The sequence below is a fragment of the Porites lutea genome, chromosome 6 (assembly GCF_958299795.1).
Source record: "Porites lutea chromosome 6, jaPorLute2.1, whole genome shotgun sequence".
Lineage (NCBI taxonomy): Eukaryota > Metazoa > Cnidaria > Anthozoa > Scleractinia > Poritidae > Porites > Porites lutea.
The window spans coordinates 593,520-617,933 of record NC_133206.1 but is presented as its reverse complement, the minus strand read 5'-3'; the positions used below and the strand labels follow the sequence as shown (position 1 = coordinate 617,933).

At 36.7% G+C, this 24,414-nt stretch overlaps 1 protein-coding gene across 1 annotated transcript; it reads left to right on the top strand.

Moving 5' to 3' along the window:
- Window positions 1-16,652: 16,652 nt before the first annotated feature.
- On the top strand, window positions 16,653-22,897 carry LOC140940799 (uncharacterized). The gene is made up of 4 exons (XM_073389762.1): window positions 16,653-16,846; window positions 18,523-18,666; window positions 19,973-20,297; window positions 21,390-22,897. The coding sequence occupies exons 2-4, from the start codon at window positions 18,550-18,552 to the stop codon at window positions 21,773-21,775; spliced, it is 828 nt and encodes a 275-aa protein (XP_073245863.1). The 5' UTR covers window positions 16,653-16,846; window positions 18,523-18,549; the 3' UTR covers window positions 21,776-22,897.
- Window positions 22,898-24,414: the final 1,517 nt, after the last annotated feature.

Below are 24,414 nucleotides of genomic sequence, written 5' to 3'. Positions count from 1 at the left end.
TATTAATAACAAGATATAAACTCATCAATATCTGTCTAGAGGTAGAAATTTAATATTGAATACACTCATCCCGCAGGATAATTGTCAAAGAGGGACTCATAATAACGCCACTCGGAAAATACACATTTAAAAGATCAATTTATTGAAGCGCTGGGGATTAAGGGTGGCTCGGCTAATATTTTTTCTTTCTTTCTCATTTTTTTATGCCGGGAGGAGGGTTTGGGGTTAGGTAATGTCGTTAAAGTTGAGTAGCAAGTGTGTCATCGATAGCAACGCCGAAAATGTTCACCACGATATTTGTCTTACATAAACAAAAACTGCTGTGACAATTTTTATATCTAAGTCGGTGAAATTTTCGGCAATGTCAAGGTAGTACTGATCTCCCCGATTGTTGTAATTATACGACAAGTTAAAAAACCTCTTTAATGATCTTTAAAATTAAATAGTAGGAATGAGAAAAAAAACAAATTTTATAAAAGGCTTTTTATTTGGAAGAATATATAAATATTAAAAGTCTGCTTTTCCTGTATCACGCGGCGGCACGGAATCATACATTGTTCAGCCTTTGTTAGTTGGTCACAAGTCGGGGGACAACACCAGTTTCTATACGTTATTTATCGTCGTAACATTTCTTGGAATTTTGTGGTTTAGGGACCACAAGAGAGTCTGTACGTAAAATAAACAGGAATTTTGAGAGACGGAGTTTTCGTCTCCAAACTTGACGTTCCTCGGGTAATACTTTTCATCTTGTAATGACCACTTTTATACGGTGGGCCCAAAAGTGTCAAGGCAATTTCAATTTTCTCACAGCAATTTCAATTGAAATTGCCTTGAGTGAATTGAAATTGTTGTGACACTTTTGGGCCACCGTAATACGGTGGACCGTAACTTTAAACCTACTCAGACCTTACTTTTTTTTGCTTCCTGCGACCGGGGGGCCCTCGGAGTCTCCCCCTGTATAACTTCAAAACCGCTTATCCTATAAGATAAGATAAGATAAGAACTTTATTTTCAGCACGATAAAAAGATCAGCATTGCTGGTGGGGTCGTGCATACAACAATTACAAGAAAAATAAGGAGTACTGAAAGCAAATGTACAAAAAGAACACCAAAATTTTAATAACACACAATAATGTACTCATCATTTCCAACTTCATAACTTGATTGACAAAATGACGTTACCTGACATCATTATGATGTCATATTGTTGAATTTATTGACAGAATCCATATTTCCCTCAACGTAGACATAAAGCGAAAAATACTTAAATAGTAAGGTCTCTGATAAAATCAAGGAAGTTGGTTATAAATGATATACAGTACATGTATATCCATAACAGTGATGTCATGATTGGAAGCATCCGCCATCTTGGATCCGCCAGTACAAATTATTTTAATGTATTCCATTTTACTTAAAACCCGTATAAATCGAGATATTTTTTCCAGAAAACTTACTCTGAGTATACGACGCATAGGAAGCAAACAAATCAGCAAAATATGAAATTCTGAGAGAAATGAACGCTGTTGAAAACTAAATTCAGCATCTCAGTGCACTGATTTGGTGATATTAAACTCATGTCTTTTATGAAACTAGTCTCTAACGACCCGGATTTCATTAATAGTTACTACAACTTTGATAAAATAATGCTAACTTAAGTGTAATATAATAATTAAATCAGGCTACATCGATTAGTTTAAAAACTTGACGAAATAATTCAGAGGTATGTCACTGAGGTGGCCACGTTAAGGCGAAAATCCAGAATTTAATAAAACATAGAAACATTTACTTCACTATCCGTTCTAGTTCTGTCCCAAAATAATACGTTTTAATGTAAAATGTTAAAAATCCAAAATGAAATTTAGAAATTAAAACACTTTATTATTCCTTCAAAATATTTCCCCAATTCTGATAGGCTAAAAGCACACGCATAATTCACCATAACCAGTTACTGATGACCAAATTTGGAAGACTTTTATGTTTACCGAGGAAATGACGTCAAAAATGCAGCCTTCTTACAGGTTAATGAACCGTTAACCGAGAAGACCAGGGAAAGAGGTTGGTTGTTTTGATTGTGAATACAAAAATGGCCGACACTTCACTCGTTTCAAGTGTAAGAATTACAGCTGGAACTAGACAAAGTAGAAAAACATAGCAGAAACAACAAGAAGACAACTCGGAGGGCGACATCTGCTATTTGGAGAATATTCGCAGAGTTGGACAAACCTAAACGTAAACGTAAGCATGTTTTAGCTATGTTTTTAAACTAGGAATTATTTTGAATGAATAATAAAACAATTACTGAATTCGGCTTTCGTATCATATGAAGAATTATGGAGATCTCGAAGGGTGTTATCCGCCTCGGCCTACGGCTTCGACGGATAACACCCTCCTCGATCTCCATAATTCTTCGTAAGATACTCAGCCTCATTCATTAACTGTTAATTAAATTAACCTCTCCAATTCCCTGCTGTTCCATACTAAATATCAAAAGTATTGTGATAGGTTCCCCACAATGCAAAGTCATGGTAACAAGTTTTTGATTAATATCTTGCTTTTTTCACTACATCGACATTCTACATGGAAGATACTTTTTATTATAAAGAAAAACAGTTGGATCACAAGTTGATTTTACAATGTAATGTAATGTAATTACTGGCTTTCTAGTTCGTGTTTTCCTTGGGTGTAAGTGCAAAAACGTCGTCTTGATTTTCGCATCTAATAATGTGAATTTAACACGGTTTTCCGTCTAAGACGAATTTTCCGTCTTATTTCCCCGTCGGTTTAGTTGGAAAAATAGACGGATAAATTTGAAACTCGTCCTTAACCGTATTCATATCAGACGAGTTTTTCGTTTAAAGACGAGTTTCCCGTGCAAGACGGTCCCTAATACATGAATCCCAATATGAACACGGTGACGAGATTCCGACGAAAAAATGAGACAGGGAACGATGACGTTTAGCGCTTACACTCAAGGAAAAAACTGAAGCTAGAAAGCCAGCAACTATTTCTGGGTAAACTGAAAGAAAATAGCCTCCAAGAAGGAGGTGACTGAGATACAGACGAAGTGAAACAACAAAGTTTGAGGAGGCTATTGCTTGTATAAACATGCTACGAAAAAGAAAAACAAAAAAAAAACAACGAGGCCGAGCACCCTTAAATAATGTCTAATCCTGGCTACAGGCTACATTAAATCAGAGGTTGTAAGTGAAGTAATCATGTTATGACATTTTGTATTTGTATGGCCTAGGTCTTTTGGTCTCTTTTCTCGGTGGTTTTGTTATAGTTGTTCATGATTCATGAGTAATAGAACGAAGCACACATAAATGCACAATCAAGAAAGGATAAAGGGGACAGAGAAGGCATCCTCCATACACACCCTATTTCATAGGTAATTCGTCTCGAGTTATTTTTAAGAAAACAGATCCCAAGGGGGATTAGACAACAGCCAATCACATAGCGCTAATGTATTCCGCGTGGATAACCCACGCTCAGAGCCACGCGTCCTTCACGAATTGACGCAGGAAAAAATGGCGGAAGACTCGGAGGGCAATATTGCTATTCGTTTTGTCGACGAAAACGACTAAAGAGAGATTTCTGCTAAAGCTGTGTCAGCGAAACGGAAATTAAAGAAGAATCGCCCTTCCTCTCTTGTATAGAGCTAACAGTACAGCAGGGAAATCCTTAACACAGTGAATATTCTCTCAGGATCATTTATAATTTACAGTTTGAAGAGAGCAATTTCTGGTTTGATATTTATTCTTTTATAAGTCTTTTATTATTCAACAAAAATAACACTTGGCGTCTTATAATAATAATAATAATAATAATAATAATAATAATAATAATAGTAATAATAATTTAATAACATCTAGAGAGCTATTTGCATTCACTGATCAACAGTGCTTAACAACTTAAAAAAACTACTATAAAATTCAAATTTGTAAAACTAATTACATGAACATGAATATTACTTGCTACTTGCTTTATTGTACAAACGACCGGTTTCAATAGACCGGCGAAATTTTTCATTTTATTAAAGCATTGAGGTTACGATAACTTCGAGTTAAACTGATTTCACGGGTTGTCCAAGAGTCGAGCGAGTCCCTTTTCCCAGGTGGCGCCGACTCATTTCGCTTCAATATTCAGAAATGCTCTCGATCTCTTTACGCGTTCATTGCCTTTCGCACGACATGTTTTGCATGGCGTTTAGTCATGCGAAACCTCCACGAAACATCCACGCAGCGCGCGAGGCAACTTTATCCCGATTCTAAAAACAACTCGAAACGAATTACCTATAGAATAGGGTGTGTATGGGGGATACTTTCTCTGTCCATCTTATCCTCTCTTGTGCACAATTGGATCAATTGTTATTTTAAATAAATGGATTGGCGTACACATATAAATAACATTCATTGGGGTGGTTGTTGTTTAACTATAAGCCTTGATTTAAAAGGGAAGGATTGCCAAATCACTGGCAATCCCTGTTTAAGAAACTGTGGGTATTACACAGCAACATTCATGTAAAATGCCCTTTTTTTTCCCCCAATGTGCTATTCTTGATATTTTGGAACGATTGTTATGGTGGGTTCTTGGCCATGAAAAGTTCTGCTACCACCCCCTTTTATTGCTTAAAACTTGCCCCCTTCTGTGAGCGACACTCCTTTCTACGCATACATTGTAGCGGTATGTTGATGGAAGAACGAAGCATACACAGACTGTTATTGCAGTATTTTGCTACTGTCAATAATTATAAATAGTGTCACATTTGAAACTGATGATTTCATTTTCGCGAAAATGGAACGCATTACAAAATTACTGGGCAAGAAAGTGAACTCATTTATCCTTTTACGAGCCAGATATTTTGCATAAACAATGACATCATGCAAAGATTTACTTATAACGAAAAAAATCGAGATGAATTTTTACAGTATGATGCAATCAATTTTACATCTCGGAAAAATGGCTCGAACTTCCGCTAAATCGGAAAACCGTATTGCGCATTTGCTTTAACACGATGCGATATTTGTCACGGGTGTTTTTAGCCGCAAGAAAAATTCTTGTTCCTTTGGCGATTTTTGCGATATTTGCGGACATTTCGGGGCCCTTCTTGGTTTCTTCTTTTTCTAAGTCTAGAATTTTGTTAAATTTGTTATTTTGCGATGTTTGCGATATTTGTTATTGGTGATTTTAGCTCGCCAGAAAAATCCTTGTTACTTTTGCGATATTTGCGGACATTTTGGGGCCCTTCTTGGCTTCTTTGCTTTCTAAGTCTTCAATGTTGTTACATTTGTTATTTTTGCGATATTTGTAATGGGTGTTTTTGGCTAGCAAAAAAATCCTTGTTACTTTCGCCATTTTTGCGATATTTGCGGACATTTCGGGGCCCCTCTTGGGTTCTTTGCTTTCTAAATCTTGATTCTTGTTACATTTGTTATTTTTGCGAGTTTTTCGATATTTGTTATGGGTGTTTTCAGGTAGCAAGAAAACTCCTTGTTACTTTTGCGATTTTTGCGATATTTGCGGACATTTCGGGGCCCTTCTTGCCTTCCTTTCTTTCTAAGTCTGGAATTTTGTTACATTTGTTATTTATTGCGATATTTGCGATATTTGTCATAGGTGTTTTCAGCTAGCGGGAAAAATCCTTGTTACTTTTGCAATTTTTGCGATTTTTGAGGACATTTCAGGGCCCTTCTCGGCTTCTTCTGTTTCCAAGTCTTGATTCTTGTTAGATTTCTTATTTTTGCGATTTTTGCGATATTTGTCACGGGTGTTTTTAGCTAGCAAAAAAAATTCCTTGTTACTTTTGCGATTTTTGCGATATTTGCGGACATTTCGGGGCCCTTCTTGGCTTCTTCTGTTTCCAAGTCTTGATTCTTTTTAGATTTGTTATTTTTGCGATTTTTGCAATATTTGTGACGGGTGTTTTCAGCTAGCAAGAAAAATCCTTGTTACTTTTGCGATATTTGCGGACATTTCGGGGTCCTTCTTGGTTTCTTTTTTTTTTTCTAAGTCTTGATTCTTGTTAGATTCGTTATTTTTGCGATTTTTGCGATCCTGGACATAAGTGGAAACCCTAAGAAATATTATTATGCTATACGCTCTTCTCACATATGGTAATATGCCCGTCTAACCTCGTTTACGGGTAAAATTCTTTTGAAATTCAAATACGAAAACGTCGTCTGATTAGCATTTCAAAGGACTTTTTACTCAAAAACGAGGTTAGACGGGCATATTATCATACGTTAGAAGAGCGTATTCTGCATCCAAGAATTGCTATAGATTAACCCACTCACCCATTCAAGCTCAGAGTTCAAGCAGACATCATTGCCAGTCAGTGGTACTGTTGTAAACTAAATGGCAAGTTTGTGTTTATATGCACATTTTCGTTTTCGGCATTGTTTTGAGCTGGCTACTAAGATTCAAACTCAGAAAATCGTTTTGGCCGTTAAATGGAGGTTCAAAAGAATACAGAAACTCTCTTTGGGAAGGCATGAAACAGGCTAATCCCACTTAACTGATACAGGTGGTTTTTATTTTCAATTCCAATCGGCCCACCGGTCACTTTTATGGGAGGCTGGCTGCTTAATAGGAACGCACTTTAAAACATATCAGGCACTATGTCAGGAACCCATCAACTAAGAGCGTCCATCTGCGCTACTCACATGTCTGCGCGTTAGACGGCTTTTAATCTATCACGATTATTCAAGCACCCGCAAAACCCAATATGGACTAAATGGCAGTTGATCTTCTACGCGTAACAGGATCTTTCTTCTCTCGACTTTAATATCGCTGTTTGATATCTGTGCTCGTCTGCTATTTTTGAAAATGTCAATACTCTGCTTAGCTGGTTTGATTGGATGGGAATTTTTTTGTTTTGGCGCGAAATGAATGGAAATGTTCAGCGGAAATGTAACTTGTTTACAGTGTAATTATTGCTAGCTGTTCGTGTTCTGAAATAAAAACACCAGAAAACCCGTATTAATTATCTTTATTAAGCCGATCATTTCTTCGCACCCTTTTGGATGAAAGGTTTTTAAACAATGATAATTAACATTTGGTATTTTTAGTGGTAATGTATGCTCAATTTTCTCTAAATTAGTTCGAAATGCAATCTTCATATTACACTCCTAGCCTTTTATGGCCCATGTTTGTTAAAGAATGACAGACCATGGGCAATAAAATTGCTATATTTCAATTGTTTTATTCTATGTTTTTGATATATAATGTATTACACATTTTTCAAACAATTTATGAAAGTGTTATATTTTGTTTCCTTTGGAGTATTTGTCATGCTTTTTACAAGAACCTCACCATAGTATACGTTTAAATTCATGCGAATTAAATTACCAACTGTCGTGCCTCTATCACCACCTGTCCTATTTCGCTGACCTTAATATCTCATCATTTGAGCTTGGTTTTTAGTATTAAAGCAGAATGCTTTTTGTAGTTTAATCCTTCCTGCTGTGAGCAATGGTAAATTTCCTTCAGGAGATAAATCGAGCAGGGATGCTCTTAGGTATAAGGCAAAAGCTGCTGCCATTTCTTGTAAAATGGTATAAATTTAACAGGTTTACGCAATTTTAAAATTTTTTGAGCCTTTTCGTATTTCATATATAGTGTATAACCATTCGACTGAAAACTTGAATAAGACGAATTTCATCATATTTTTTAGCATTTTAGTTCTTTTTATTAATCTGCCATAAGAAATGTCACCTATGTGGGGTGGCAAATTTTGTTGTCTTTCGATGGCTGTCGTTATCTTTTCTGACAGATACTTTTCGGTTTAAATATAATGAATATAAAACTTGCGCACTGAACTGCACCGTTTCTAAGCCCCGAGCTTTTAATAAGCGCCTCAACATTCCTTTTACGAATCCAGACCAGACTCCAAAAATTAAAGAAATTCATCCCGCCGCTTAAAAATAGTCTAAAAGCAGACATGTTTTAATAGAGCAATATAGGTACAATGCTATATGTGCGATATATTCTAACCGTATTTTTATTCGACTTATCTATTTTTTTTAACAGTTGACGTGACTGGTGATACAGCTTACGATAAGTTTTTTTTTTTTTTTTTTTCGCATCCATAAACATTTTTTACTTTGCACACATTAATTATATTCAAATTACTGAACTTTGAATGAAAATTTGAATAATACAGTAAAGTCTGCTGTCACCAGGGGGTACTAAATAGATGAAACAAGTGCAGTATCTATATCCTGTTAGAAAAAAATAAGATGGTAGATGGAACTGCATGTACCAGTAGAATATACAAACATTTTGTTGATGCTGCCTTAAATTTTGCCATACTTAAAAGCAGTTATCAATTTAAAATACTGTTTTTTAGAGTTGAATTTAAAAGAATTTACATCTAAACATACGTTTAAGGTAAACTCGTAGGTATATTTACAGAGTTGAAAATGATTACAAAATCTACTGCACTGTGTAACTGGTTGAGAATAAGAGTTGTCTTGTTGTATCTTTAACAGCTTGCCTCACCTCTTGGATCTTCCAACAGTAAAGTACTGGATTTAAAGAGGAGTTCAAAAACACGAAAGTAAATGTAAATGCCCTAGCAAGGTAAACCGATAAAGACATTCCCTTATAAGGCGTTAAAGGAGCCGTTATACCATATGGCAGATAACAGACAACCAATGCTACCAGCAACCACAGAGAACTAGACACCGCCTTCCTGTATTGAGCAATGCCCGCGGGAATTTCTTGTCCCTGTTGCTCTCGAACATGCTTTCCTTTTTGACGCAGAGTCAAGAAAATTTTTGTGTAAGACAAACATGAGACGACTAAGCAAGGCAGAAACACACCTACTTCGAATAACCAAGTATACATGTACGGCTTCCAAAAGTAGCTTGCTGTGGCGACAATGGATAGAATCCACAAAACAATGACAGTTATACTGGTTTTTTTCAGGGTAACTACCTGTTTGTATTTGAGCCCCAGCAGTAAGGCTAAAAGTCTATCCATACTTATTGCAGTCACTGTGAATAAAGACGCCGAACACAAAATAGCTGTTGTAACAAAAATCGCAACGTTAGCGAAATGACAAAGATCCCATCTTTGGTTCACTACAGACATCCAGTATGTGACAGTGAGGGGCTCGGCAGTGATAGCAACACAGAGATCAGTTACCGCCAGGTTACGATACAGGAGTTTGGATGGCGGATGAAGTGAAGTCTCCTTACGAAGGGCAGCTAGGATCACAATGTTCCCTAGAAATGCGGTGATTGACAGTAAAACATTCAGCGCTGAAAGAAAGATTAACTCGTTGTGAACTTCAGCAGTGAACTCTGCAGAACAAAACAGTTCACGTGAAATTCTTTGCTCAGTTGTAGCTTTCATAAAATTTGCCGGGGCCATCCGCTCTCGTGTTCTTGTCGCGTGTTGTGCTCTTCAGGTGCTTTTTCAGCAGCGTAATTATTACTTTCTTGTGTCTTTGTTATTTTTATATCGACCAACTTGTCTAATGCAAATAACGTATCCAAGTTCCACGTCAGTGTTCTCCTGTGTGCTAGGTATTTAAAAAGGTTTCCATGTTTTGCCAGTTTCAACTGTCTCGCAGGTAGGAGGGCGCTGAATTATATTTCTCTGTACAAAAAAATCTACACCTTAAGTGAAAATATTTTAGTTTTAATTTCATAAATGTTTTAATTCACAGGCGAATTTTAAAAGCTTTTTGCTAAGCGAACCAATAATTGCTGAAAATCGCTCATGTCAGCGCCACGATCTACAGGGTGTCCCAAAAGTTCGTTCCTCTAATTTCATGCACTATAACTTTTGATCAAAACTTTATTTTTGCATGGAATTTCTAGAAGATGTTTATTTCTCTATCAAGTATATGTATTCAGAATTTCAGTTCGTTCCTCTAATTTCATGCACTATAACTTTTGATCAAAACTTTATTTTTGCATGGAATTTCTAGAAGATGTTTATTTCTCTATCAAGTATATGTATTCAGAATTTCAGTAACTGGCATGCCCTTTTTGTTTTTTTTATCACAATCTGTAGCCTTTGCGGCTTGAAGTGGGATACAGCATGTTGACCTACAAATGATCCATTTTGAGCTCTTTTATCACCTGGTGCGCAGGATCCAGTTCAACCTCCAAACAAAATTTGTTTAGTTTAGGCAGCTGAAAAAAATATATTTTGGGCATTCATCCAAAAAAGGTAATCATCCCGGCCACCTTCCACAGCAAGGCTTTTGTACTTCTTTACAAATTTGAAACGAGTTGGGCGTTAATTGGCAGACTAAGCAGAGGTTTTTTTGCCATCTCAGGGGCCTCTAATTTTAAACATCTTAAACAGCTTTTCATGACCCTTTTATTTGGCTTGTTAACTATGTGAGACTGAGCTTCCTTGTCGAGTCTCCTATTTTGTATCTACCCTTCTTTAAAACTGTTTTAGCTGCTTTATTCAGGGCTTTTGGTATTCCTCATAGTTTCTTTCCTTCATAACCTTCATTTCTCCATGATCATTCTACCACCCAACATTCGGATTTTTCCGGTTTTTTAGCAATTTCTACAACAGATAAGTCAGTAAATCGAAGTATACAGGTCTATGCTCTCACACAGCAGAACGTTTTCTGTGTTAAGGGAGTTTATCTTTCGTGATATTCACAAAAAAACAAGGAAGGAGTTCGAGCAGTTCGGGCTATGAAATACAAAAAATATGTGGCTGGAAAATATACTCGCGCACGCGCACCTTTTGCGCGGAAGTACACAAATCGAATATTCGAGTCAAAAGATGACACAACAAGTATGAAAATAGTGAATTATATTGAAAGTCACAACTTCTGTTGAAATTATTTGCTTACCAACTCCAATCGTACTGGAATACAGCCTTATAAAGTAGAGGAACAAACTTTTGGGACACCCTGTAATTACATGACTGAAACTACACTTTTCATTCATCCTTATTTCTACTCTTACTCTTGTATCAATAACAAGATATAAACTCAAATATATCTGTCTAGAGGTAGAAATGTAATATTGAATGCACTCATCCCGCAGGATAATTGTCAAAGAGGGACGCACAAAGACACCACTCGGAAAATACACATTTAAAAGATCAAGTTATTGAAGCCCTGGGGATTAAGGGTGGCTCGGCTAATATTTTTCTTTCTTTCTCATTTTTTTATGCCGGGGGGAGGGTTTGGGGTTAGGTAATGTCGTTAAAGTTGAGTAGCAAGTGCGTCATCGACAGCAACGCCGAAAATGTTCACCACGATATTTGTCTTACATAAACAAAAATTGCTGTGATAATTTTTATATGTAAGTCGGGCAAATTTTCGGCACTGTCAAGGCAGTACGGATCTCCTCGATTGTTGAAATTATACGACGAGTTAAAAAACCTCGTTAATGATCTTTAAAATTAAATCGTAGGAATGAGAAAGAATGAAACATGATGAATAAAAAATTTTATAAAAGGCCTTTTATTTGGAAGAATATATAAATATTAAAAGTCTGCTTTTCCTGTATCACGCGGCGGCACGGAATCATACATTGTTCAGCCTTTGCTAGTTGGTCACAAGCCTGGGACAACACCAGTTTCTATACGTTCTTTATCGTCGTAACATTTCTTGGAATTTTGTGGTTTAGGGACCACAAAAGAGTCTGTCCGTAAAATAAACAGGAATTTTGAGAGACGGAGTTTTCGCCTCCAAACTTGACGTTCCTCGGATAATACTTTTGATCTTGTATTGACCACTTTTATACGGTGGGCCCAAAAGTGTCAAGGTAATTTCAATTTACTCACGGCAATTTCAATTGAAATTGCCTTGAGTAAAACTGAAATTGTCGTGACACTTTTGGGTCACCGTAATACGGTGGACAGTAGCTTTAAACCTACTCAGACCTTACTTTTTTTTTGCTTCCTGCGACCGGGGGGCCCTAGGAGTCTCCCCCTGTATAACTTCAAAACCGCTTATCCTATAAGATAAGATAAGATAAGATAAGATAAGATAAGATACGATAAGATAAGAACTTTATTTTCAGCACGATAAAAAGATCGCATTGCTGGTGGGGTCGTGCAAACAACAATTACAAGAAAAATAAGGAGTACTGAAAGCAAATGTACAAAAAGGACACCAAAATTTTAATAACACACAATAATGTACTCATCATTTCCAACTTCATAACTTGATTGACAAAATGACGTTACCTGACATCATTATGATGTCATATTGTTGAATTTATTGACAGAATCCATATTTCCCTCAAAGTAGATATGAAGCGAAAAATACTTAAATAGTAAGGTCTCTGATAAAATCAAGGAAGTTGGCTATAAATGATAAACATGTATATCCATAACAGTGATGTCATGATTGGAAGCATCCGCCATCTTGGATCCGCCAGTATAAATTATTTTAATGTATTCCATTTTACTTAAAACTCGTATAAATCGAGATATATTTTCCAGAAAACTTACTCTGAGTATAAAACGATGCATAGGAAGTAAACAAATCAGCAAAATATGAAATTCTGAGAGAAATGAACACTGTTGAATACTTAAGTCAGCATCTCAGTGCACTGATTTGGTGATATTAAACTCATGTCTTTTATCAAACTATTTTCTAAACAAACCGGATTTCATTAACAGTCACAACAACTTTGATAAAATAATGCTAAATTAAGTGCAATATAATAATTCAATCAGTAAAAATAGAAATAATTTTAATAATTTTTTAGAGAAAATGCAAATTTTGAAAAACATTTCTATCAAAACTCGCTTGCCATAATAACATCAATGTTGACCTACACGTCAGGATGACTTTAAAATGTTCCCAGAAGGCGACTATTGCTTGTATAAACATGCTACGAAAAAGGAAAACAACAAAAACAACAGGCCGAGCACCCTTAAGTAAAATAAACATTGCGTTGCTATGACAACAACGGTGTCAAAAGGAGAGTGGTGGATAGCTGGATGACTGTCTTTCGAAGGTTTTCAAAATTCAGTTAAGCTGCCTAATCCTTTTTCTAGACATCGTTTGGCTGATGCACTTTTAATAAGACATTCAGATCGACTGAAATATTTTAAGTAAGTAAATAAGAATAATTAAACGTACGTAAATAATGGCTCTAAGTCCTGCTCTAAGTTATAACTGAAATTATTAATTATTAACTGATTGTTATTTATTTCATCATTACTATAACACAATTATTTATTTCCCTATTTGTACATATTTATTTATTCATTTTTATTCTTGCACTTTGCACTGGAATTTGCTAGATGTCCTTATAGGATTTTGCAAATAAATTATGCAGATCTAGATGTAGATATATTGCATCATTTTATTACTACAGCTCCGAACAAAAGAATGAATTACTAGTTCAAGAATATATTAATAAAATAGATTTATTTTTTATATATATATTTATTATATAGGCACGAGTGTTTTACTGGAAAATATACCACTCGTAAAATTCTTAAAAACTACATCCGGGATCCGAGTGGTTTATTTTCCATAATCTCACACGTGAGTTTATCGATGACGTAATTTCGGTAATTTCCCTAAAAAATTTGTAGGCGTCTTGCGTCCTTTGAATTTTAATTATACATTTTTCAAAGCTTTGCATATATTTTGTCATTGTAGAGCCCTATTCAGCGCAGTGTTATTGCTCAAGATTATTGTAAACAATGTCTTATATTGCTGTACTGAAAATGTGAGCCGTCACAATTACTTTTTGGCGCATAAAAATCTATTATTTTATCGATGTCTTTTTGTCTATATAATAAAAAGAACATTACACGGCGGTTTGACAAATGGATAAGAATTTTATTTTCTCGTGGCAAAAACAATGTTTTACTCATTCGCTGCGCTCCTTCGTAAAATATTGTTTTGCCACTCGAAAATAAAATTAAATATATAGTCTTGTCATTTTCTTTAACGGTAACTTAAGATCACTTTTGAAATTTTGTTCAATAGCATACGAAACGTCAAGTTTATAAAAATGCGAAAACTCACAATGTTTATCACCGCTGTTCGTGCTTTATTTTTTATCAAACTACGATGGCTCAAGAACAAAAGTTCCAGCCACGTACTACCGCCCAAGGTATTATAATAATAGACCTTGTCACGGTTTTCGACGCCATCTTGACGAGTAGGCAGACGTGTGAGTGTACGAGAACCTAATGTCGCATAATTTCCGTAAAAAGGCTGTTCTGAAAAAATATCAGTTGTAAACTAAAGCTACAAAGCAAAGGATTGTCCTAAAAAATTCGGGGGGGGGGGGGGGGGCGGGTACCTGACCTTAGATTTCTACAGAGGCTTGCTTTAGATTTTCCATATATTTGTCTGTAATTTTTCCCGGGACTTGCTTGCAGACAAATGTATAAAAAATTTAAAAACGCGGTTCTAGGTATTCTAGTGCATGTAACGCCCTCAATTTTTCTCAGTAGAATTCTTTGGAGAGGAGCTTTAGTTTACAAATCATCGTTCTCGTTGCCGTCTTCTCGTTGGAAAACTTACGCAACAGGACGGGAGAGGAAAGAAGACGGTAAACCTTGTGTGACAAGCGTGACAATAATTTTGCTTGAAATAACTTTTTGCCAAACTTCACTTTCTTTTAAACAGATCTTTTTGGAAAAGACCAGAAAACATTGATGTTAGTCAAGATCACGACAAAATACGCCTTGTCTAGCCTTGTCACGTTCGTCACGCACAAGCGATTTGCCGTCCTCTTCTTTCTGCCGTCCTATTGCGTAAACTCACTATTCGTAGTCATCACGTGGACGCGCATGCTCGATGGCAAAGCAAACGGTTGCTCGCAGTGGTTTCTTTCCCATCGAAGCGTAGCGTCCGGCCTTGAGAAACCACTGCTCGCAGGGTACTACTCGTCAAGATGGCGTCGAAAACCGTGTCCAGGTCTATTTTCGCGCGAACTACACATGCCGTGTTTGTATTTCTTTTTTCCAAATCCGGCGACCAAAATAATGCTATAAATATGCTTTAGATTAACTTTTAAAAATAAAACCGGACAATACGGAAAGAAGAAGAAGAAGAAGAATGAATGAACAAAGTAGAGAGCTTCACGACGATGTTCGCGGCTGCATGGTCACACATCCAGTTCCTAACCTTGACTTGAGTGGCGCTAATAAAAACCGAGTTTCACGAGGTTAATTATTGCGAGGTAGGTATTTCTACTCGATGATATACAGATAGATAGATAGACAATAACTTCTATCTATATTTGGCCACATAAAGATAATCTGTAGTATCCTAACTCAATGGATACCTGGTTAGAGAAATGATAGAAAAAGCAAAGCTTTTAAATGAGCGTTTCGCTCTAAGGACAGAGAAGGAGATTCTGAGATATACATATGGGAAAAATAAAATAAATACCATTTATTTACATGATCTCCAGCACTGTCACATGGACAAAATTTTTATTCACTGTGTTACACAGTGAATAAATAAGTATCTGTTAACCATTATTAATGGTTGACAGATACTTTTTAAATGAAATATTTCATTAAATCTTTGTTAACACCTGATGTATTCCCCAAGGAAAATGCCGTAACTTTTCATAACTGTTCTCCGAAAAGAGTTCCATCTCAACCAGAAGGGTGCAAATAATTTGTACTGAAAAACACCACACCAATGATCTTCATATTTCGGTGTTGAGAACTTTGCCCCGTTCACTAGGGTTTTCAGATCAACGAAAACTACGATAAGACAATCAGTAGAGTCGATTGTATTTAATCACTTGGCTCACTTGTATTCACTCAAGAGCTACTCCCTAAAATATGGAAAAGAACGCTCGATTTCATACTAGTATACATTAGATATGATTGGTTGTTACTAGGCGATAATCAGAAAAAGGTCAATCAATTCTTGCAGCTAAAGTGTTCATTGTCTCATAAAACCCTAGTCTGCTACACAGCCGTTTTTAGTGTCGTCACGCAACGCTCCTCCCCACTAACGGTTAGTGGGGAGGAGCGTTGCGTGACGACACTAAAAACGGCTGTGTAGCAGACTAATAAAACCCAGACCTAATTTAAATATCCGTGTCACTATACTGTCACGTAACATGAAGTCTCCGACATCGGTTGTCTGTGTTAGTTTCGATCATTCGAGTCAGTTCATGATTTCGCGCTTCTCATTTTGATAATAAAATGGCATGAACCTCCTTGCTTGCCAGTTTTAGAACTTTCTCACGCAATCCTTCCCGTGCTTTCCTTCTCCCGGGAGAAATGATTGCGTGACGAACACAATGAAAAAGAATTTCCTCAATCTGTTTGCCTCAAAACTATACACTCCTAGAGCAGTTTTTAAATAACATTTCTAAGTCCAAGTTTCATGTTTAGTCTGCGGTCCTTACCTTTTACACAGGCTTTGCTTTAATGATTAGCTATTTTAATTTGAGCTCTGGTTAATGTTCCTTTCATATTTCAGGTTATTCCAAGAAAGAAGGATTTGCGATCTGTAAAATGATATCGAAGCAAGATAAATACTAACTTTAAAATATCAAGCTTATCATTCTTTTGAAAGTTCGACCTCGATAATGATCTCGGAAAATATTAAGAAAAGAAATATCGTTCTGTCAAGAACTTCACGAACGGCAAAAATTGCAAGGCGTCTTCAAGACTCTGAGACCAGGATGGAACCCAGTCCTCACATATCTTACCAAATGGTCGGACATTTATTATTCAACGATGAATGGGTTGCTTTCCCACGCCATATCTTCCACTGACTTTTAATACTGCATATGAGAAAAATAACGTGAATGATTGTCAGAAGCCGTTAATTTTCAGAGTGGGTCTGTCCGAGGACTGGCTCTTCTGGAAAGTGCTGTGTCGATCGAATTGTGCAGGCTGCAATTGGTAATTTCAGGTAGGATATTTTTTAACGAAAATTGTACTGTTTACTGTTTAAATCGCTGGGCAATGCCTATATTTATTTTGATAGCTTTTTCCATTATTATTATATCCTGTTCAAACTTTATTTCGAGAGAATGGCGATCTTGATTTTTACAGTATTTCTTAGGCCATATTTTAGTTTTATTCACGAATCCGGCTTTCTTTGTAAATCCTTTCAAAATGGAAAGGGGGAAACTAAGACTGCGTGCAAACGGGCGCGACAACTCCCAACATCAATGTTGGGAGTTGTTGTGCCCTTTTGGCAGTGGTGTGCAAACGGATGCAACAACTCCCAACAAGTTTAGGACCTGCAGTGCATCGTGGGAAAAAAACAACCCATAAGTCTTTGTAATCCATGTGTAATGAGTGTGTGTGGCCCCAACAGTGTTGGAAGAGCTGTGCAAACGCATCCAACATTATTGTGCAATGCTTTGGCGATCACGGAACAAAAGAAATGTTGGGAGTGGTTGGCTGCAAAGTTTGACCGGTTTCAAACTTTGCGCAACAACACGCAACAACATGCAACAGGGTGTGGAAACGGACGCAACATGTAACATCCAACAATGTTGGGAGTTGTTGGCCAACAATGTTGCGTCCGTTTGCACGGTGCTTAAGCATAAGAAATTAATTATCACAGCGCAAATATCTCGTGCCCCCATACTACACTCCTGGTCACCAAATATACCCTGGAAAAATGTGTTTTTTGAGCTATTTTATAAAGCAGTTAACTTTTAAAAAATAGTTTTATATATAATGTGTGTGTGTAATTGATGTTTAAATGAAATGCATTTTAATTGCACTATTTCTATTTTTATTTCATTTTACTTATTATTTCTCTTTCGGAGATACTAGCAGAAATGCTACTCTAAAATCCGAAATATTGAAATAAAGATATGATTGATTGATTGATTGATGGGATTGACGTTCCATTTTTTCTGAACCCTCTCCCCCTGTGGATGAACATCCCTAACTGATCACCGTCTATTGGTTGGGGCAGGGGATCGGAATAAAATTTTTATCATCACAATCTTCAAAGGTCTTTAGAGAAAGTTGAAAAAGTTGTAGAATTTGTAAGAGTAGAGCTCAAAAGTACTGGAGTTCTCAAAAAGGTTGTTGATAAACTATAATTTTTTTAGTAACTTCTTCATGGATAAACTTCCATATCCTTTCACAGACAAATTTCTTCAGGGGCAGGCCCATTTCGTATAGAACCTGGCATTTTCAGGAGCAAGAAGAGATACATTATTGGGAAGGGGGAGGGGAGGTTGGATTAACTTTGTTCCATTATATAGTTATATTTAATTCTGATAGGTATATATTCAATGCAATCTAAAGTAGTGCCCACACACAATAATAATGTGGTCTGTGTAGAAGGCAACCCAGCTTTAACTAGACCAATTATCTATCTGACCTCGAATAAAATTTTACTCTGTTCAACTTGTCTCTCTAATTTAAAATGTTTTCCTCTCAAGTTTCTTGTTTAATTCAGGCTTGGTATATTAAAAGACCTTCTGAGCAGACATGTAAGTTAATGTCAAAGTACAAAGACATTAAATGTCTTTTAATTTTGCTTTAATGTCACAATGCAATATTCCTTCCTTTTTAAATTATCTAAAATTAATGTCCTTTTTTCTTTATATTCATGTGTAGAGTGAAACATTGTGGCAGAAAATTACAATGGCCTCTTCACTTGTTGATGTAGCTTCCATTGCTCCAGAAATTATCATCAAAATTGCGACTTTTTTGCCAGTGCAGGATGTGTTGAACTGCACCCTGGTGTGCAAAACTTGGAAGGTGAGCTATATTAAAGAATTCTGTGAATGTAGAGCTCGAGATGTCTACCTGTACTTACCCTATATTTGTAAGTTATCATTTTAGCCTGCAGATATTAATGTGAATTAGTATTCCTACAAAATATTTCCCGAATTCTGATTGGCTAAAAGCACATGCATAATTCACCGTAACCAGTTACTGATGACCAAATTTGGAAGAATTTTGTGTTTAACAAGAAAGTGATGTCAAAAATGCAGCCTTCTACAGGTTAATGTGCCGTTAACTGAGAAGACCTGGGGACGAGGTTGAGTTGTTTTCGTTGAGAAAACCGAAATGGCGGTCACTTCACTCATTTCAAGAGTAAGAACTACAGCTGGAACTAGGCAAAATAATGGCTAAAAACATAGCAAAAACAGTAAGAAGACAACTCAGAGGGCGACATCTGCAATTTGGAGAAAATTTGCGGAGCTGGACAAGCCTAAACGTACACTATCGAAGATAAACTTAACATCGATGCAGGTAAGCATGTTTAGCTATGTTTTTAAACTAGGAATTATTTTGAATGAATAACAAAGCAATTAATGAATTCGACTTCGTAGGATATGAAGAATTATGGAGATCTCGGAGAGTGTTATCCACCTCGGCCTTCAGCCTCTGTGGATAACACCCTCCTCGATCTGCTTAATTCTTCATAATTATCCTACTCAGCCTCATTCATTAATTGCTAAATATCTTTACTGTACCCAACGTCAATTTTCGGAAAATATCTGTTCTCTTCCTAGCTTATAGGACTGAGAAGCAGCTCTCACTGATTTTCCTTGCTTGGAAACAATTCCTTGCTTGTCCTAGTTCATGATTTATTCACAAGATGACTTGCTAGGGCATAAATGGTTTATACAAGTTACAAATTTTATCGATAGCACAATATTATAATATTGATAATAGGGCCTGTTATCAGCAGTGTTCTCCTCTTTCCAGGTCTTAATCACAAAGAATATAATGAGTGTAATGATTTTAACCCAGAAACGTGTGAAACTACTGGTAAAAGTTATCATCTAGACCTTGCTATTGTTGTGCCATTGAGTGCCTGTTACAAGTGTTCATCGCACTGGAGACATATGCACAATTATCTTAAAGGTGTGTGGAACTGAATAGAAGTACGACTAACAAACAGAGAACAACTGTGTCTTATAAAATTTACAAATTAGCGGTTAACTTTGGAAAATATACAAAAATGTAGGTATATAATAAAACTTTTAGTCTGATGATTGCTAAGTGTATTAAACTGTATATATTATTTTTTCCAAAATTCACTCTGACATTATAGGAGGTCATTTCATCAGAGTCATTCTATAAGGTATATACCCTCAGCCATTATAATTTTGACAACGAGGAGCAACCAAGTGGCCATTTAGCTGCTTGGCAAGATCCTGAGGAATGGTTCTGTTACTGGGACGATAGTTATGCTGATGATAAGACTGCAGATGCATATGTGTTTTCTGACCCGCCAGAGCGCTGGAAATGTGGTATAGTTCATTTAGCAAAGTACAAACTTGAGTCAGATAAGGATCTGAAATATAAAGATTTCTTCCGAGCTGTAGCCATATTAATGAGGATTCAGAAAGCAGCTGAACAGCTAGATCTAGACTGTGGTAAGTCCTCTCCTTTGAACTCTGTGGTTCTGAAATTTTATGAATATGAAATGGCATAAATTACTCAGTTATCAGACTGAGTGTAACTATCAAATGATACAGTGAAGTGAATACCATGATAAGTTAATACTGTTTATAATGATAAAATAAATATTTAATTGCCATTTATTATTAATAATTGTAATTTTATGAAAAATATGCATTCCTCTGATCCATGCATAACAAGCAGTGAATTTTTTATGATTATCAAAACCTTAATTCAAAGAAGATTGACCGGGTTATTGAAGACATGTACATCAAAATGAAGAAAACTGAGCAGGTAGAAAATATTTCATAACTAAACCTTTAGGGAGAATTCACTGAGTTCATAATACACACACTGGAATGCAGTGAGTTCAATCTGAAATCTACGACTACTAACAAATTCAACTCTTGAGTAACAAATTCATTAATGGAATCTTGGGGTGTCACATGACCTCTGGCTGAACTGTAGAATTACTGTAAAATTATTGAACAGAATGTGATGCGGGTGCGTGGGTGGGTGGGTACATATAAATTACAGTAGGTAGGGAACTTTGCTTTCTCTGCTCTCTCTAAACAAGAGTGGCGGAGTTAGCAATAGGTACTAGTTATTAATTTATTAACCCAGATAAACCTGCATGTCATCTAGAGTACAGCTGGACAGTCCATTCTCAGACTGCACATGGTTTGTTGGTCCTTTTTGCTCCACAAGCCGCCTGAATCTTGTCTGTGAAATTCACCGCAGGATTACACTGTTCTAAGCCTCCTTATAGACTACAGACTGTCAGTGCACCATATTTACTTCATATGACAGTGTAATAAAAAACATTTTTCTGAAGTAATGTCAGGGCCCAGTTGTTCAGAGGATGCATAATGCTGGATAAATCTCTATCCAGCGCATAGCGCAATTGGTTTCCTGGCTCATACCTATCCACTCACTGGATAGTGAAATATACGGTGGATAGCACTATCCAGGTTTTGAGTAACTGGGACCAGGTGTACAGTACACCTCAGTCATTTAATAGAGTTGTACCTGACTGTTAGTAAGTACCTTCACTGTTTTTCTTCTAGAAATGTTTGGAAATGAAGGTAGTGGAGTGGTAGAAGTCTGTTTGTTTCCTTGGAGCAAAGATACCCTTCCCACTGCTAAAGATATTGTTCCATTGTTTCATTTTCACCCTGAGCTGAGAAAAAAAACCTTGGAACATACAAGTCTTTCAGATGAAGAGGACGATTGTGACGAGGATGAAGGCATGAGCTGGAATGGTTTGCGATCATTTATTAGTGATGACAAAGAAAGAGCAGTAAATTTCTTTAAGTGGCTTAAAAAAATATTTACGCCTTTCATTTACATCGGTATTGGCTGTGATTTAATGAATCCAGTTGTTTGTTTCTTGTTAGGACATATTGCCCCAGGGTGGGTGGGAGGGGTGCTGACATCTGTGGTTTGCACCTGACGTGATTGACAACAATACTTTAATTCCATTTTTGTCTTCGTTTTGCAGTCACTCAATTACTGCAATATCATGTGCCTTTGAGTGGTGCAATATAAATGGCCAGGTATTTTTAAAAAGAGATAAATACTAAATAATTATTATATAAATTAAACTGAAAAAAAAGACAGAAAACAATGTTTTATCTTAGTTAACGATCTATAATGGCTAATTTTGTCGTTGCAACAAAAAGGCGCTGTTGTCGTTGTTGTTTGTTGTTTTGTTTGCTTTTTTCTTGTTTCTTAGGGGAAGGTTCAGTACGAGTGGTTACTTTGTGGTACAGTTTTACTTGACTAATAGAAAAAAGGTTTCTTGAAAAAACTGAAAACTTCTTTTTAAAATCGTAAAGCTATAGATAAAGTTTGAGACGACGTTTTGGCGTGTAACTGTCATCATCAAGTCAAAACTGGAAAAAAATACTCTTAAGCTTCAACTTTAATTTTGTCTTGTGATCAGATTAAGTAAAGGTAAAGATGTGAGTTTGTTATAACTAGCAATATTCTTTCGTTGAATGATCAACTTTCCAATATCACTGCTTAGGCAAATATTACTATGGGCCTTCATATTAAAAGAACGTGTCGGGATGTCAATGATGTCACCGCTCTTAAGGCTTTGAGTTGTAGTCTAGTTAGAGCTGGGCCTGAGTATGCCTCAGAAATGTTGAATTCCTCTTCCAAGAGGAGCAGTCGTATAGCGTCAATTCAAAGAAGGGTTACAAAGTTGATTCTGAAACGTGATGAAGAATATCCGGTCAGACGACGTGAACTTTGCTTGTTATCTTTAGAGGATCGGAAGATTTATTGCTGATGCTGCTTTCTTTTTAAATCATAGTATTTGCCTCACTCTTGACTCTAGTATTCAGTTTTCAAGGGATGTTAATAGGGGATTAGTATTTAAGAACTAATTCATTTAAATCTGGTTTCATGGAATCATCTCCCTCGTGATATCAGAGGAGCGTCTTCGGTGACAAATTTGACTATAGGTTATTTGTTATTTCTTTTGTATAGGTATATAGGCTAGGATTAGGCTAGGATGTTGCAGCTGGAGCGCTTTTCATATGTTTTTGTACTTCTTTGTCGTGAATGTTGTTGAATTAAAGTTTGAATAAGTCTTGGGTGATAGTTATTTGAATGTCTTGTTTTTACACTCAACTTCAAGAAGAGAAGAGAAAGAGATCTTTCGAGGCATGCTTTATTCATTCTCGTTCCCACAACATTCATTCACGCAGGCTGTGCGCCTGTTTCGGCTAACAATGGAATATGCCGTCAAGATGCAACTACCTGCTCACCAAAAGTCCACCGCTTGGGTCAAGCGGCTACCAGAACACAACGAGGTTAAAAGTATGACTGGTAAAAAGCCTGTTGGGCAATAAAAGATAAGGCCTTGTCTACAAAACCGCGCCTATGTGCTCTCGACCTCCATGGTGAGTGTTTGCTACCTTTACCAACCTGGCAAGCTGGAGTGTGGTGGCCACCGGCGCCACCTACCCTATCTGGTCTTAGAATTTTTTAAACATAGAGAGGGGCCGGACATCCTGTGTTTTATTATTTGCGTGACAGGCCAGGCCGAGGTGTTCGTGCTGGGCTGTTCGTTATGCCCCCTAAAACGAGGCAACTTGCCACTAACTTTCTCTGATATCTCTGTGGCCATATGCCAGAGTGCGGATACCATCCTCCACAATCCAGCGCTTCGACCGAACAGTAAGAGCGAGACCTTTTTTACGTGCATGTCCCAGATCTATGTATTTTATTTATTTTATTAGCTTCGCCAACATTTAATTTATTTCTGTAGAAAATACACCATATTTACTAAATTTTATGAATTTATGCTCCAAAAAGTGCTAAAATTGGCTAATTATGCCGTGGCAGTGCTCGTTTAGAAAATTATACGCTTTTTTGCTTCAATTATGCCAAAAATTATGCTAGCACAATCTGCCAAGGCCTTAGGCTGCGTGCAAAAGGACGCGACAGTGTTGACCAACAACTCCCAACATTTTTGGATGTTGTTGCGCCCGTTTGCACGTAGCCTAAGGCCTTGGCGGATTGTGCTAGCATAATTTTTGGCATAATTGGAGCAAAAAAGCATATAATTTTCTAAACGAGCACTGCCACGGCATAATTAGCAAATTTTAGCACTTTTTGGAGCATAAATTCATAAAATTTAGTAAATATGGTGTATTTTCTACAGATATAAATTAAATCAGCCGCAGTGAAGCAGGTTTTATTGGTGCAGCCTTCCTCTGCTGCAGCTGAGCAAGCCTTCTCCCTACTCTCAGCGGCATTTAGCGATCAGCAGGACAGCACTCTGGCAGACTATCCCCAGACCAGCGTAGTCAGCGTAATGTTGCAGTACAATAAGCGCTGATGTTGACTTGTGTATACTATTCTTATCCATGTTTATTCGAGGAATAATCAATTATTGGTGCTGAAAGGGCCTACTCTGGGACCTTAAGTCGCCGTAATTTTAGGCGACTTAAGGCGATTTAAGGTGACTTTAGGAAAATTTGGTCAAAATGTTGCGCGACTTAAGGCGATTTAAGGCGACTTTAGGCGACTTAAGGAGAAAAAGGTGACATTTAGGTGAGTTACATGTTAGTGTCAATA